This window comes from Aspergillus wentii (assembly GCF_001890725.1).
Source record: "Aspergillus wentii DTO 134E9 unplaced genomic scaffold ASPWEscaffold_5, whole genome shotgun sequence".
NCBI classification, from domain to species: Eukaryota; Fungi; Ascomycota; class Eurotiomycetes; order Eurotiales; family Aspergillaceae; genus Aspergillus; species Aspergillus wentii.
The window spans coordinates 592,205-608,577 of NW_024467836.1; the positions used below are offsets into that span (position 1 = coordinate 592,205).

At 48.6% G+C, this 16,373-nt stretch overlaps 6 protein-coding genes across 6 annotated transcripts; 4 read left to right on the forward strand and 2 right to left on the reverse strand.

Annotated features, from left to right (window-relative positions):
- Positions 1-4,054: 4,054 nt before the first annotated feature.
- On the forward strand, positions 4,055-5,405 carry ASPWEDRAFT_41761 (putative MFS transporter). The gene is made up of 2 exons (XM_040835639.1): positions 4,055-4,149; positions 4,204-5,405. The coding sequence occupies exons 1-2, from the start codon at positions 4,061-4,063 to the stop codon at positions 5,345-5,347; spliced, it is 1,233 nt and encodes a 410-aa protein (XP_040687553.1). The 5' UTR covers positions 4,055-4,060; the 3' UTR covers positions 5,348-5,405.
- A 135-nt stretch (positions 5,406-5,540) lies between these two features.
- ASPWEDRAFT_184430 (aldo/keto reductase) lies at positions 5,541-6,886 on the reverse strand (the record flags this gene model as incomplete). Its single annotated transcript, XM_040832031.1, has 7 exons — positions 5,541-5,795; positions 5,850-5,995; positions 6,046-6,101; positions 6,149-6,233; positions 6,280-6,476; positions 6,522-6,626; positions 6,671-6,886. The coding sequence occupies 7 exons, from the start codon at positions 6,884-6,886 to the stop codon at positions 5,629-5,631; spliced, it is 972 nt and encodes a 323-aa protein (XP_040687554.1). The 3' UTR covers positions 5,541-5,628.
- A 214-nt stretch (positions 6,887-7,100) lies between these two features.
- Positions 7,101-9,401, forward strand: ASPWEDRAFT_112685 (Zn(II)2Cys6 transcription factor; the record flags this gene model as incomplete). Its single annotated transcript, XM_040828347.1, is given in 6 exon segments — positions 7,101-7,180; positions 7,228-7,928; positions 7,978-8,315; positions 8,361-8,464; positions 8,511-8,931; positions 8,949-9,401. The coding sequence occupies 6 exon segments, from the start codon at positions 7,101-7,103 to the stop codon at positions 9,399-9,401; spliced, it is 2,097 nt and encodes a 698-aa protein (XP_040687555.1).
- Positions 9,402-9,630: 229 nt separating this feature from the next.
- ASPWEDRAFT_157289 (uncharacterized protein) lies at positions 9,631-11,610 on the forward strand. Its single transcript, XM_040829730.1, has 3 exons — positions 9,631-9,691; positions 9,797-9,975; positions 10,037-11,610. The coding sequence occupies exons 2-3, from the start codon at positions 9,848-9,850 to the stop codon at positions 11,322-11,324; spliced, it is 1,416 nt and encodes a 471-aa protein (XP_040687556.1). The 5' UTR covers positions 9,631-9,691; positions 9,797-9,847; the 3' UTR covers positions 11,325-11,610.
- A 1,785-nt stretch (positions 11,611-13,395) lies between these two features.
- ASPWEDRAFT_41764 (SDR family NAD(P)-dependent oxidoreductase) lies at positions 13,396-14,300 on the forward strand. Its single transcript, XM_040835640.1, has 2 exons — positions 13,396-14,034; positions 14,083-14,300. The coding sequence occupies exons 1-2, from the start codon at positions 13,472-13,474 to the stop codon at positions 14,267-14,269; spliced, it is 750 nt and encodes a 249-aa protein (XP_040687557.1). The 5' UTR covers positions 13,396-13,471; the 3' UTR covers positions 14,270-14,300.
- Positions 14,301-14,303: 3 nt separating this feature from the next.
- ASPWEDRAFT_41766 (endo 1,5-alpha-arabinase) lies at positions 14,304-16,175 on the reverse strand. The gene is made up of 6 exons (XM_040835641.1): positions 15,134-16,175; positions 14,897-15,084; positions 14,816-14,844; positions 14,711-14,766; positions 14,585-14,661; positions 14,304-14,512 (listed from the first exon to the last, which is right to left on the reverse strand). The coding sequence occupies exons 1-6, from the start codon at positions 15,928-15,930 to the stop codon at positions 14,481-14,483; spliced, it is 1,179 nt and encodes a 392-aa protein (XP_040687558.1). The 5' UTR covers positions 15,931-16,175; the 3' UTR covers positions 14,304-14,480.
- Between the last annotated feature and the right edge of the window lie 198 nt (positions 16,176-16,373).

Sequence of the window (16,373 nt, forward strand, 5' to 3'; positions counted from 1 at the left end):
TTCAGAAATCGTGCGGAGTCCTAATCCGCTGAATGATTATCAGTATCCAATCAGAACGCTAGTATAGACCCTTTGATCGACACACCAACAACATGTTGGTCGGTGGCTCGGTCACCGTCGCCGTTGGAGAGTCGAGCGCCCGGACTTTTTCTGTACCGGATCAGCTTTTGGCCACGAATAAACTGGGGATTCCACCAACTCTTTTGCCATTGACCCAGGCCCTCAGGGCAGGAGGGATATGGCTTCGCAGGCCGGAGCCCCGAGGGACCGGAAGAGATGGAAACACTGGTGGTTTGAGTGCTGTTAGACCGGACGTGTCGGTACCTTGCAGTCAAAGTTTAACGAAGGCCCGTGGATTAGGCTGTTGGATACCCGGCGATCCCTTCCAAGCATAGTGATGATCACTCCCCAAACCAGGGGAGAATTTATGGATCGATCGTCGCTGTCGCCGGATTTGGCATTCTGGCCGATGCATCAGCCCAGCAAAGAGAATGCTTCAAAAATGGGGAAAACGCATGAAGGATAGATCCCTGGATGCGAGATGACGATAATTGCCACCAGATATGATGCTTTCCCCATTCAGTTGGAGATACCGATGGGTGAAACACGACGACTGAGGGGAAAAGAGAGGAAGAGGAAGACGAGGATGGGCGCAGTGGACACCTGAGGCAGAAAAGAACACCGCCAGCCTTTCTCGAACAACGCGTCAACATCTGGACTCAACCTCCCACACCTCTCCAACAATCTTGTCTCGAATCCTTTTTCTCATCTGGTGATCTCATATCCTCCACGGATGACGATGGCTGGTATCAAACTCCATACAGATTGATTCCTTGGCGCATCTGCTCCTACGCAGTATGCTGTCTTGATGCCATGCTCGATCGCCATGACTGCGATAGACGATCGATGCTGCTTTTCTGAATTTTGTGACATTGTGGACATGCGTTCTGACCTACGGAGAACTCCGTGCTATCACAGTATACGCGTCTCTATACGCTTTATGCCGTGTTCTAGTACTCGAATTGATACTAGGATGATGGTTTGCGCACATAGACTTTTGCCAACAGGCCTGTTCCTGTTCCGGACGGCAACGACCATGAGCAGTCAATAGCCGCATTTTTGAGCAGGAATTATACACGAATACACTCACCATATTCTGTTTACTGTCGGTCTACGGCATTTTCTGCGTATCTGTTACCCGAAAGTTCCTAACTTTACGCTGGACTCTAGAAGATTCTTCCGCAGTTTAACCTCAAACACAAATACCTTGGAGATGTGACGATCGAACTCAGATCACTCTCGCTTTCCTAATAGAGAGCTTTGCTATGTATTGCTGGATGGTGATATTGAGATCACGAAATGTTATTCTCGATATTGTCATGTCAAGCCAGATGCAAGTTGGCCCCACGGCCATGCGTAGATGTCAGGCATCCTATGCACTCATTCAAGGATATGCATGGTGATGAATTGCGTCTTGCTACGGAAATTCCGAAGTTCCCCTCTTGACGTCGGTCGAGTCCCGAAGTCTCATTTCAACCTTTTGCTCTCAGAAGACACGACGATCAAGGAACGCGAACGGCACATACTGTATATTGCGCCCTATCAAAGTAGTAAATGGATCTGCCGAACTCACCTGCTGGTAGAGACCTTATCAGATCAGCATAAGCATTGGCCAACAAGTTCCTGGATATTGCCTCATTCTGGTAAGAGGCTACATATTACATACCAGCCCGGAAAGGCTGAATAGATGCTTCCCATGGCTCAATTCATCCTACATAGGCTTCGCTCGCCATTTGCCGAGGTGAACCGGATTTCCCTTTAGGGCGAGCCATTTTTTCGAGTCTTGATACATGAGTCGAGCGGTGCCGTCCAAGTCGGCAAAATTGCGGAACTGCGTAACGATCATCGCCACCGTTTGCAGCCAAGGCCCCCCACGTGCGAACCACCTGTAGATATCTGACGTCGGGCCTTTTAATGCATTACGGTTGGATATCTACAACAGATTCCCTGGTTTTTCGAAAGACCAATTTTGAGACCTCGCAACCTGAACCCGACAGTGCTTGCGTGAGTTGACTGAGGATGATGCATTCACCACCAGAATAAAAGTTAAGTATGCTTCTCGAGCGATGAGGTCTTTTTCCAGAACGAATTAGAACCAGAAAAACAGGCTTATGCTATTCCATATGCCGATACCATGATCCTTTGTGTGGAACTCAGTTCTTCCTTCACTCATGGTTAATGCACATAGGCATAACCTGAAACAAGTGACACGTCTTCCGCCCCAAATCAGTTGGGGATTTGATTCCTTTGCCAACTCACAACAGGTATTGATGGGAATCGCCACTGGACACCGATAGATGCTGTCCCAATCTCGACATTGAGGGGAAATATACGACAACAAGGAGCCTCTCGCACCCCGCAGTCTCCAACGCCGGGCAGTCTTCCGAATATCATCCGATGAAATCACCGCGCAATCTTTTGCCACCTGGACCATCATGCACGTCAGTGGTGGAGCGAGATATTTCCAGGCCTTGAAAGATAGCAAATAGGATTATATGGCTCAGCCGCACATGGCTGCACGACTCGAAGGAATATTCAATTGCACAATCTGATTTCGTTTCAGAGGCTTACCCCTCAGCACATTCGAGTAATGACTCACTGAGGGAACTTTTGCCATAGCTCATCATCTTCATTACCTCGAACAATCACGCAAACACAGTCTGCAATGGTTGAGACTCAGATGATACGGATACCACCCATATCCCACGCGGATGCTGTAGAGAGCGTGCAATCTCTATCCTTTTGAGTTGCACACAATGATTTTGTGAAAGAGCTTTTCCCTTGGACTAACAAAAGGTATCGATCGCTTTTCGCACGCCATATGGACATTGAGCGTTATCTGCAACACCATATCATAATTGTACACAGCCCCTTGTGCTGTAGATGTGGTTTATGGTTGGGATTCTCGCCATGCCCCCAAAGAGGAGCGTTTCAAAGTCCTCTTTGACGCGGAGAGAGGCGAACAACGATCGGCTTCGCCCCGTGGATACGGTCATGGATGATGTAGAGGTCGAGGTTGCCGAAACAATACCATCTAAATCTGGGCTCTTCTCTTCAAAATTATTATTTCCATACTGGACATGTCTTTTCGATATGGTTGGACCTTTTCTCCCTAAATAACATTATCAGTTAGTTGGCTTATCGTATTTTCTCTTTCCAGGAAGGACCTCGTTGAATGCTTTTGAGCCTGTCCTCCTTTTCTGAATCATATCGTGTACCTCAAAATCTGAATGAATGCCTCGATGCCTAATTGACGTTTCGCTTTTCCAGTTTGGATGAGTGGACTTAATCCAAGTCCCGATCTCGAATAAGACGTGTGTTTTCCCCCAAAGGCGTATGGTCTCGGATATCTGCCACTGTCCCGGATAAGACTGAGACCTGTTGTTTATCCGACACCACCTACTCCTCATATCATCAACCACAAACAACCATGGCCAAGCCTCGTCTAGGTGTCTTGTCTCCCAAGAATGCCGGGAACAGACTCTGGGCACCCCCGCATCTACGAGCTTGGGTACCCCGGATTTACTCGAAAGGGCACAGTGCACCATCTTCCCCACGGGGAATTTTGTATGTATATTGTAGATTGAGCTTTTCCGATGCAGGACGGAATGGCTTGGCGCCGGGTGGGATGTCTATATGAGGCCTGCAATGCTACGATCGATGCAAGCCTTTAGAAAAAAAAACGTCTGCTAAGTGTTCTCCACCAGACTGGAGCATTCACATTACCACCATGGATCCAACATTGAAAGAAACGGACAAGCGGAATGACCAGCATATCGAGCACGTTGAGCAGGGCGATGAAATCTTGAAGCCCACTCAGAAATATGACAAATTTGGGTCCACAACTAAGACGGATCCCAAAGAGATAGCGCTGGTGAGGAAGATTGATATTTACATGATGGTGCCGTATTTCTGCAGCTCCACTATATGAGATGGGACTGACAGGCTATAGCCCATTCTTTGGCTCATGTATTTTCTCAACTTCCTGGACCGGAATGCGATGGTCAATGGCAAGCTCAACAGTTTGTCCGAAGATCTGAACTTGCAGGGGACGCAGTATAATACCTGTGTTAGCATTCTATTCGTTGGGTATGCAGGATTTATTCTCTTTGAGTCATTTGCAAGACTAATAGATGATATTAGTTATTTACTTGGCCAAGTACCATCAAATATGCTGCTGAACCGAGTCCGACCCGCCTGGTATATGTCCGGGTTCATGATGGCGTGGGCAATCGTCTCTACTCTCAACTGCCTAGTCAAGGACTATCATGGTCTGCTCGTTTGCCGTCTGGTACTTGGGATTGTGGAATCTCCATTTTACCCCGGTGCGCTTTTCATGATCAGCCAGTTCTACAATAGAAAGGAGGTGACTACCCGAATGGCGATCCTTTATACAGGCAACATGTTAGCAAGTGCGTTTTCCGGTCTCATAGCCGCTGGTGTCTTTGCCGGGCTAGATGGATCGCATGGACTAGCTGGATGGCGGTGGCTATTCCTCATCCAAGGCGTGATCACTGTTGGCGTCGCTGCTGTCGCTTTCTTCTTGCTGCCTAACTCTCCACTCCAAACACCCTGGCTGAATCAGGAAGAACGAGTTCTTGCCCACGAACGTATCGCACGCGACACCACGGAGAAACAAGATGGAACGAGCACCTGGACTGGCCTTCGAGAAGCCTGCATGGACTACCGCACCTGGGTCTTTGCCCTGATGTGCAATCTGCATCTGTCGGCGAATGGATTCAAGAATTTCATGCCTACTGTGGTGAAAACCCTTGGATTCGATTCCACTATCACGCTCGTATTAACATGTCCACCATACCTGGTCGCCACATTCACCTCCATTGCCGTTTCCTGGTCCTCGGGCCGCTTCAACGAACGGACCTGGCATATAACCATCTCCAAAGCCCTGGCCATCGTCGGATTCGCGGTCGGCTGTGGAACGTCAAGCATTGGAGCGCGCTATTTTGCCATGATTCTCTTTGTCGGTGCCACATACGGGGTCAACAACATCAACATCGCCTGGGTGGCAGCAACGTTGGGCCAAACGGATGAGAAAAAGGCGGTGGCGATCGCAATCACGAATACCCTGGGAAATTTGGCCAGTGTGTACACACCGTATCTGTGGCCAGATTCAGATGCACCGCGGTTTGCGATGGCGATGTACTGCAGCATTGGGTTCTCGGCGGGAGTGGTGATTGTGGCGTGGCTCATGAGGGTGATTCTCATTCGGGAGAATCGAAAGATTCGGGCGACGAACTCTGAAGCGATTAATTTCTATGCATATTAGTATACTGACCTCGGCATAGTTGTTAGGGTTGAATGAACTCAATGTTAGTATACCTCGGATTATCCAACTTACAGCAAAGTAGTTGTTTGATGTTTTCCATTTGATGCCACAAGTATCTGACATGGTATAGTATATTGTCCACTTTTACTTCTGATATCATGAGGCCTTATATAACCACAAAGACTATTCTGAATGAATCTGGCGTCCACTCACAATCCTCTATCTGGTCTATTCAGAGTACAGCGAGTATACATAGCGACACAATCTATCTGTTAATCCAATTAATTCTTCAACTTCTGCTGCTCAGCCCATTCCCTCGCACTCCTCTTCGCACTCTCCTCTCCAACTTCGCCAAAGATATCCACGCCCAGTCTGGCCGGGAAGTTCATCCGCTGGTGTCGTTCAAGGGCCTGGATAGCCTCGAACGCATCATCAGGAAGGACGAATGCTTATCATATACGTTAGATCTCCACTTCGGAGTAATGGGATAAAACATGCATACCTTCGAGATTACTCTGAATACGCTCAGGTGTGACAGACTTGGGCAGCACGATGGTTCCACGCTGAAGAGCCCAACTGATGAGAACCTGGGCTGGTGTTCTCCCGAGCGATTCTGCGATTTTCATCACGGTCGGATCGTCGACGGCACTGTTTATGATTAATACTTGGGATGGTATCTGAGGGAAAGTGATACATACCGAGGAATATTGTAGATGTTGTTTCCCAGCGGCGAATATGCTTCGATGATGATTCCCTTTATTGTCAGTTTACCAATCATTATCATCCTGGACATCAACTAACCTGCTGTTTAGACCATTCGAGCAAATCTCTCTGTTGAAGATACGGATGAGCCTCGATTTGATTGACTGCTGGGAGTATTTTGGCTCTATCTGATATCAGCACAAGCCATGGACAGTAGGACAATTGCATACGTCTTGATCACTTCTTCGATCTTTCGTCTGGTAAAGTTGCTCACTCCGATTGTGCGCACTTTTCCTTTCTCTACCAGAGCCTCCATTGCCCTCCAGGTGTCTTGTATAGGGACATCGACGACGTCAATCAGGCCTGTTTCTGCGTTGATGGGCTGGATGGTGGTTGTGGAGTGGCTGAATGCCACAGGCCAGTGGATCTATACTGTCAGTTTGATATAATATATCCAGTTAATGAAACTAACCAGATACAAGTCCAGATAGTCAGTTTGAAGATCTCTCAAGGTACGATCCAGAGCGTCTTCAACATTCTCTGGATGGTGGTCTGTATTCCACAATTTACCGGTAATCTGGTCTGTAAATATCTACCTCTTCAAAGGGAGAAAGAACATACGAAAATCTCATCTCTTGCAACACCAGACACCTTGATGCCATCGCCAACTTCCCTTTCATTCCCATAAACCGACGCAGCGTCAATGTGTCGATATCCGCATTTCAGCGCAGCGCAAACGGCGTCTTTGACCTGGTTCGGCTGGGACTGCCAGGTTCCCAGGCCGATGGCAGGCATGGAATAGCCGGATTTGAGTGTGTATGACGCTTTGACGGACATTGTGATGTTGATTCTTGTCTATTGTTCGTGATAGTGATCGTAGAGTGGTATTTATTCTCGTGGATATATCGGGTTCTTTTCCGGTGTGATGAAGATATCCGAGGATCGGAAATGGATATAGCTTCACCTTGCGGGGTATCGGGATATTTACAGCCATCATTGTCTATACTATTGCTTATCCTATCTTAAATTATTATTGATGATCGAGATTGATATGGATGAGCCGCCCCCCAAACGTCGTCGTTCCAGCAATGCTCGCATCCGCGTCACTCGAGCCTGCGATGTCTGCAAGAGGTATGTATACAACCCCAACGAAGTCATCATCGCCTAACCCGGAAAAGAAAGAAACTGCGCTGTTCAGGGACGATCCCCTGCGCGCCGTGTCTGCGATCGCACGACTGCTGCCAGTACAACGCGGGCTACACGCGGGGCAAACTGCCTGCGATCCCCCCGCTGAATCCCTCCCAGCCTCTCCCTCTGCAATCTCCCCCCAACACTGACGTCGAGGCGGAATCCAGCATCGTCAACATCGACACAGCCAGGTCGGATTGTATTTCTGAGCATCCAGATCCAGAAACGGAGATCCAGAACGAAGAAGAACCACGGCAGTTCTCATCTAGTCACTCGCCTGAGCCCGCTCAGACAGACCAAGAAGGCCACTATGTTGGTCCGGCGTCTGGTGCGTCATTTCTGATTCGAGTCCAGAAACGACTCCATGAGAATGTGACTTTCTCTGAAGACACGCCCATCTTCAACTTTGGGGATGCCCCGTTGTCGGAATATGGAGATGCGTCGATGCTTGTCCTGCCACCCAAGGATGAAGCTGATGCCCTTGTCGACCGGTATTTTGACTTTGCTTTTCCCACGCATCGGTTTCTGCATCAGCCTACCGTGAAGGCGTGGCTGGATGGGATGTATGCGAGTGTGTATCGACGTGGTGCTGGATCGCTAGAGCGAGGGGCTCGAGAGACAAGGGCGTTGTTGCTTATGGTCATGGCGCAGGCCAAACAATACCTTCTTGATAATGATGCGATAGGTGGATGTGTGGATAGGTATGCTTCACTTGAGACTTGATGATAATTGCTAATCAGATCAATCTACATGTAGTACTATTTACTTTGGCGCTTCTGAATCCCATCTCGCAGCCGAAACCGGTCCGGTACGGTTAACCAGTATACAAGCACGTCTGATGCAGTGTTTCTATCTTTTATCAGAGTCACGAATCAACCATTGCTGGAGTTTGTTTGGCACTACAGCTCGATTGGCCCTGGCTATAGGGCTTCATCGACGACGGAGACGGGAGAGGGGAGTGGATTATATCGAGCAAGAGTGTCGGAAGAGGGTATTCTGGTGTGCATACAGTCTGGATAATTATCTGAGTGCAGCGCTGGGACGACCGAAGATCTTTCACGATGAAGATATTGATCAGGTGGGTTGTTTTCTGGTGACTTGATCCAAGGCTAATGTTGTTTAGGAACTCCCGGTTTGTGCCAATGACAGCCAGATTATGCAAAGTCGCATTCTTCCTAGGACATCTAAAGGGCAAAGTATCATGCTTGCTCCGGTGTATCACGCCAAGTAAGTCAGACAATATCTGCTATGGTTCATCCCAAGTAACTAGCAGACTTTCCAAAATAATCAGCGGAATCCTCAAAGATCTCTACGGCATCCGTGTTGGCAGTCTTGAATCCCAAGTCCAAGCAACCGAGCGACACGAATCCGAACTCGAGGAATGGCGAAAAGGCATTGCTTCGTTTCTGGATGTGGCCAATACTGATGTACTCATGGTGGTGTATCAACGACAACACACGGTCCTGAGTTTAGCATTTGCACATGCAAAAATTCTACTACATCGGCCTTTTCTATTCCGCATTCTTGCATCGTTATCATCTGGGAGATCTGCTGATATACAGACTGCTGTCCGTACCGGCGTTGAGCGGTGCTTGGAGGCTGCATCGAGGGTTGTTGCGATATTTAGAGAATTGTGTGCTAATAAACGGATGTATCCGTCTTTTTGGGTATTCTCTCCATTCCCTCTGTCTAATGTATACTGACTATTTAGTTCACACATTACTATGTCTTCTCCGCCATCGTCGTCCTCTACGTCCACGTCATCTGCAGCCAGTCCGACTCCTCCGACAACTGGCACCACTATCTCGAGTCCGGAGAACAAGCTCAACAGGAGCTCTCAACATGCGGAACCAACTCATCATTCGCCCATCGCTACGTTGTCGTCCTGGAAGAACTGCGACGGGAAGCGCTCAAAGCCGTACGCCAGAAATCGGGAGCAGCGCTACCAAAAGAATCACCATTACCTACTCAAGACTCACCATGCCATTGTCGAGAGGATCGTGCTATCGATCAGGGGAATATGCGGTTGGATCAGCTGTTTGGGATTGAGAACGTGGGATCGTTGCAGGAGTGGATGGATGGGTTGATGGATGGGAGTCCGAGGGAATTGGCTGGATGGGGGGAATTTGATTCTCTGGCTGGATTGGGGTCTTCAGCTATTTGATGTATTTCTATGCTGAATTTCGTGTCGACGTATGGATACTACCTATACTATAGTCATTAACACACTGCATATCTATAGTCCAGCCAAGTGTATAGATACAATTGGCCAATGGCAAAACACTTTGCGTATCACGTGCACAACGCCACCAATCACAAGCAGAGAAAACTCTGATTGGCTGTGTTTTCCAGGTACATTTGATGCTTTTAATGCATTCCAAGGAACAATTCAACACATAATAATCATTTATCAGCATAATTAAGCCATGATCAGCATAATCAATTAGCTTTCCAGTAAGTCTAATCATCCACCATATATTGGCCGATCATGAAGTTGCAAGATGGAGATCGGATGGCGTGATCTACATCCAGATAACCTGGAGCTGACCGTCTCTCCAGATCAACATTCAACATTCTCTCCAGCATCCACGCATTGATTGAGACAACATCATGGCCAAAACTGTCGCTGTCATCGGCACTGGCCCGTCGGGGGCTATCGCTGTTGATGCCCTGATGCAGGAAAAGTCATTCGATGTTGTTCGTGTCTTCGAGAGACAGGAGAAAGCGGGGGGTTGTTGGTTCGTTATTCTCCATTCCCTATGTCCTCAATTATCACCAGCTCTAATTTAATTCATCCAGGATTTCTCGACAGAATGAAAAACAACACCCCCTCGACATTGATCAACTATCTAGTCGAACCGCCGACTCCCCCATCGCCATCCCCCCCTCTCTTCCCTGTCACACCCCCGCGCTCTCCGCCAACCGCTTCACTGACTCCCACATCTACCCAACCCTGCACACAAACGTCGAAGCCTCAGCAATGGAATACTCCCAGGAACCCATCCCGACGGCTCGCTCGGAACAGTCCATCGCGCTCCACGGTCCGGATACGCCATTCCGCCACCACACCGTGATAAGAGAGTACATCGAGTCGCTGTTCAATCGCAACGGATACCAGGATCTAGTCGAGTACAACACGACGGTTGAGCGGGCGATCAAGGACGAAAGCACGGGGAAATGGACCCTCACGCTGCGTCGCGCCGGCGAGAAACTCGATTACTGGTGGACGGAGTCGTTTGATGCGTTGGTTGTCGCGTCGGGCCATTATTGGGTGCCGTTTGTGCCCGCCATTCCGGGGTTGAAGGAGTTCACGGAGCGATATCCGGAGAGTGTGGAGCATGCGAAGCAATACCGGGGGCCGGAGAAGTATAAAGGGAAGAATGTCCTTACAGTCGGCGCCTCCGTCTCAGCAGCCGATACAGCAGTCAGTTTGATCGGGTCGGCAAACACCCCCATCAACGCCGTCGTCCGAGGCAGATATAACGTCTATTTCGGCGATGAGGCATTCAAACACCCGCAAATCCAACGACGACCACCAATCTCGCATATCGAAAGCGACAACGGCGCGCGAACCGTCCACTTCGAAGACGGGACCTCCGTGCCAAACATCGACCACATCATCCTCGGAACAGGATTCACCTGGACTCTCCCTTTTCTGCCTGATATCCCGACCCGGAATAACCGCGTGCCGGATCTGTATCTGCATGTGTTTCATCAGCGGGATCCGAGTTTGGTGTTTCTTGGTGCTGTCGGCGCGGGCCTAACCTTCAAAGTCTTCGAATGGCAAGCCGTCGCTGCAGCACGCGTGCTAGCCGGGAAAGCCCACCTGCCCTCCCTGACCGAGCAAAAGAAATGGGAAGCCGAGCGCATCGCGACCAAAGGCGACGGGCCGGCTTTCACCATGATCAACCCCGACTTCGAACCGTATTTCGAACAGCTGCGCCATTTGGCTGGGGAACCGGGTGAAGGGGAGCCCGGGCGCAGATTACCCGTGTTTGATGGGAAGTGGGTGGATGATTTTAATGCGGGCCATCAGCGCCGGATTGAAATGTGGAAGAGGGCGAATAGTGTGGGGAGTAAGTTGTGATTTTCTTTCTTTTCTTCTTGTGTATTGGACATAGTATACATATATAGTGGCATGGTTGTATATAAACATGATGATATCCAGACAGGCAGATGAAGTCATGAACAAAGCAGGACTAGAGACTGCGATGCAGGGTGTATATACCAACATGAGCAACCCAACATGCGTGCTCCGATAACCATAGAATCAAAGAGAAGGGGTTGTGCGAGTAGTCGAGATACCCATCATCTCTAGGAAGAGCACAACGAACCATGGGATTAAGGCCATTGTACAAATAGCAAAAAGCCGCAATAGATTGATAATACTCCCATTCTGGATAACTGGGAGAAGATACCACAGACCCAGCAGGATCAAGACGAAGAAACGTACGTTCGTGTAACTCGATCCCGAGAAATTTGAGATAACAGAATCTGTTTCGCTTGGAAGATGTTAGTTTGTTATTGCGTGGTGTTTGGAACAGAACCTACGGAGCATACAACTGCAGCAGGGCCGGACGCCATTAAAATAGCAGTTGAACAGTTGCAGTCAATCCGGGAAAGGGATTGCGAGGATACATTGGCTCCAACAACTTTGGTATAAACAACAACTAGCCAATAATCTGCTCCATTGTTTCGCACTGCAGATTAGAGCATGGAGGGGGGCAAGTCATCATCGACCGAAACAAGATGTTGAATCGAATTGCAGTCACAAACAGAGGGTCATTGATGTCGATGTGTATAAAACCAGAAACTCTGCCCAGGTTATGGATGATACGAGAACAATCTGCCCCAAATTCAACTTCCGGTTCGTCTTCAATGCATATTGATAGATACACTCCGCCGAAATCAGGATAATATGCGGATCCTGCTTGAGAGAAGCAACTTTGAACTTGTATACTAAGCATAGCGTTAGTTATATCCAACAGATTGAAGGGGTAATACTGGCTATAAATAGACGGGGAGGTTGGTATTACAGGATCAACCGGACGACACTCATACCCTCGCGAGAAAGGAAAGTTAGGTTCAGCGGATTTCCGCGTACTGATAGACCAGTGTGATCATATATCCTGCAATGCCATGGAATATAGAAGATAATATATAATATACGTATGACGGGAATCAAATGGGGCAGGATAGAGCAAGCTTATATGCCAGACTCTCCAACTGGAAAATTGTCTCATTTCTAAACAAAAATGACCAACATGCATATTTCCGTTCTACTCATTCTGCTTTTGCTTTAATCACGACCGGATCTCTTTGGAGTGGTCCTTTTGGTAATTGCTTTTGTTTGACTGCTGCATAAGCTGCAGATCATGTCGTACTCGTTGAATAGTATGCAGCAATCCATCCTACTAAAAGAAGACAATTGAAAAGGTCTACGGGATATGTCTCAGGCTTGAGATGTGCAGTTACAATGGCTATTTATTCTCCTTTCTTTCATGCAGTTGATGCAGACTGCTGTGGATGTCCCAATCATGTTTGCTTTTTCTGCATTCGTTTGTACTTCCAATGTTGCTATCCGTCTTGCATGCAGGCCGGATGGAAATGATGATCATCACTGCAGGTCCGGATTATGAAAGGAAACCTGCATGAAATATCTCCGTCAAAGGAAATGGTATATCATATGCCTCCTGCTGGTGAGCATACGGGTCAGGGAGAGCAAATTGAGTCGCTGTCAGAATGCATGTCTGAGACATTGATACTACCCTCAGCTTTCAACCTGTACAGCCAGTGCTCGGTTCCTCATGGCGTATCTTGAATGGAATGGCGATGGAGTACACTCCGGATGATCCTGGGGGGCATTTGCATAAGGCCCCAAAGGTGGCTTTTTAACCAAACATCTGCCATCAACTGTCAGTAATTTATAGATAGTGGATATTTCACAACAGCAATATCTGGCTAAATATAGCCGTGCAACATGTTTATCCTAAATTCTCCGGCGGGGCAGTGATATTTGGACTGGGGCAGTGCGGGGTTGTCAATAACCGCCATGGCCATGATCATCGCAGCAGAGGCCGAGTATGCGAAGCCCTAGTGATAGTAATTGTAATTAGTAGCTTCTAGACAATCTCCAACACTTACCCCGCGCCGCGTGCTCACGTCCCATACCCAACTCCATCCATCTTCAACTCCCGTCGACAACTGCCACTCAATCTCACTCAATTCACCACAATGGACTCCGTCAAAGGCAAAGTATACACCATCACCGGCCTAGCAGGCATGGGTCTCGCCGTCGCCCGTCTCCTCCACTCCAACGGCGCCCGTCTATCCCTCGCCGACATCGACGAAACGGCCCTAACAAACGCCCTCGCAGTCCTCGGCCCAGACACCGAAAACATAATGACCACGCCCCTCGACATTGGCTCGTCTAGCGCAGTGAAAGCCTGGATCGAAGCTACGATCCAGAAATTCGGCCGACTAGACGGCGCGGCGAACATGGCGGGGACGATTGGGAAGAAACACGGCGTGGGGGCGTTGATCGACCAGGATGATGAGGAGTGGGATATGTTGATAAGGGTGAATCTCTCGGGAACGATGTATTGTCTGCGAGAGCAGATAAGGGGGATTCTGGCGACGAGTGGGACGGGGAGTATTGTCAATGCGACGAGTATTCAGGGATTGAAGGGGTTTGCATTGCATGCGGCGTATTCGACGACGAAGCATGGGGTGGTGGGATTGACGAATAGTGTTTCCAAGGAGGTTGGGCCGGCGATTCGAGTTAATGCTATTGCGCCGTAAGTGGTTATTGGTATATTGTATGTTGCTTTGCTGACTTGTTGCAGGGGAGTTATTCAGACTCCGTTGTTGGATAAGGCTGCTGCTATTCAGGGCGGATTGGGTGCACTGACAACGTCAATCCCTCGAGTCGGAACATCGAATGAAGTCGCTCAAGCGGCGTTGTTTCTGCTCAGTGACGCCTCGTCGTATACAACAGGCACGGTGTTGAACGTAGATGGTGGTTGGGAATAAACAACCTGATGTGCTGCTAAATCAAAGGGATATGATATATTCAAAAATGATAAATTCCAATTGAAATCGAAGAATGTACAATTTCCAAACGCCATTCGCTAATGGTATATCAAAAATCAAAACGCTCCGTTCTATAATGCATCCTGGTATCATCGCTCAAATGTCCCCAGCCAATATATATACCAAAGAGAAATTCGCTGTACTGGATAAATCAATGGGAGATCCAAAGAAACGCCGAGATGACTAGAAAGACCAGGATGAGTTTCAGAATGAACAGGCGTCGTTTGACGACCAACAGAATCAAGAAGCACATACACGTTATGATAAGAAGGTTGGAGCTGTAGGTCACTCGAGGGCTGGATGCGCTGTCCTTCACATCCTCTAAACTTTCCCTATATATGGGTTAGCAATGTTCAAGTCTTCCAGTCCACAGAAACATACTTTGCAACAGGCCAGCCGTCTTCATAATCGAGATAACTCCAACCCAAATGCGCTTGCTGAGAAGAAGTCAGTAGGGTGTCTATTTCCCGCTTCATAACTACTCACCTTGAATGCAAGGCCAATAGAAGTGTTCACTAAAAGCTAAGTAAGTGACTGCATCAACCAACACCAAGAAGTGCAACTTACAGTAGTGATAGTAGAGAATGTCCGGACGGCTGCCATTTGCAGGCAACACACCAGGTCCTCCAGGAGCGTAGACGACACCATGGTTCGACCCATACACGACTGTCCCACCACCCTCGGTAAGCTTTTTACCAGACTTGTCAACGAATGGTCCGCGGACATCCTTGGATCGTCCCATCTGAATCTCGTATCTGTGTACATGTTAGATACCTCAAATACCAAGAAAATAATCAAACATACTCTTGCCCGATCTTCGGAGGATTGTGTGTGTAGTCACAACATCTACCATGACTGAACCATGTGTAGTAGTACGGCTCATGGTAGCTCATGAAGCTTCCCTCCTGCGGCTTGACCTTGGGCTCAGGAAGATACGCCAGGTTCTCAGCATCCGGCTTCTCAGGATCCGCAACAGACAACAAATCATCCGTCAACGGAACCTGCCAAATACCATGCCAGTAACTCCCATACACCAGATATGGCTGCCCGGTTTTCTGGTCCGTGATGAACGACGGATCAATGGCATTGCTCTCGGTATACGGGAACACATGAGACAGCTTTCCCTTGACGGTGTTAATCAACGCGCCGTGGTCGGTCCAAGCCCCGCCTTCAATGTCATCGGTAGTCGCAATGCCGATAGAGCTATCCCGAGTACCCGTATAGCTGACGGAGTAGAAGCAGTAGAACTTGCCGTTGTGGTGGATGGCTGTGGGGGCCCATGGCCGGGTCCGGTTTACCTTGTCAATGACGCTATCTGCATCGAGGACGGTTCCGTGCTCAGTCCATGGTCCGGAGATATTCTGGGCTTTCATGATGGTGATGTGGACTCCGCCTTTGAACATGTATAGGTTGTCGTTGTATTCTAGAATGTTGGGGTCGTGGGTGATGACATTGCCTTGATTCGTGATGGGGTAATCATCTGTATCGGAAAACATCTGAGATGCTTCTGTTGAAGATACATCTGATGGTCTGACCGCGGGGACAGCGGCTGCTATGGATAGCAAGGCTGTCGCCGCGGCGAAAAGTGCGACTCGAACCATTGCGCTGATTAAAGAAAGAAGATGACTGAAGTCTCACAAAGGAGAGTGATAGAAAAAGAAACGAAATGATTAGAACATTGAAGATGCTTAATTGATGACAGCCAGGCATCAGCGGAACATTAAGTATCGCAAAAGCGCAGACGGCAGACGGTCAGACCAGCCTGAGCACAGCCTGTCTGCCACGGGGGCCACAAGAGCCGCAGCGGCAGAAAACAAAAAAAGTAAAAAAAAAATAAAAAAAACGCCTGGGGCGAAGAAAAGAAGCGAGATTGGAGCGGCATAAAAACACAGCAAAAACACAAAAATAAAAAGACAGACAGCAAAAGACAGACCGTGGCTGGGCAAAGAACAGTGGACCCCAACAATCCAACAATAGCCAGGCCAAGCTTCGTGGGTGCCTGCTTAGCGCCGGTCCCATCAGTGCCAGCACGGCACTAGTGGGG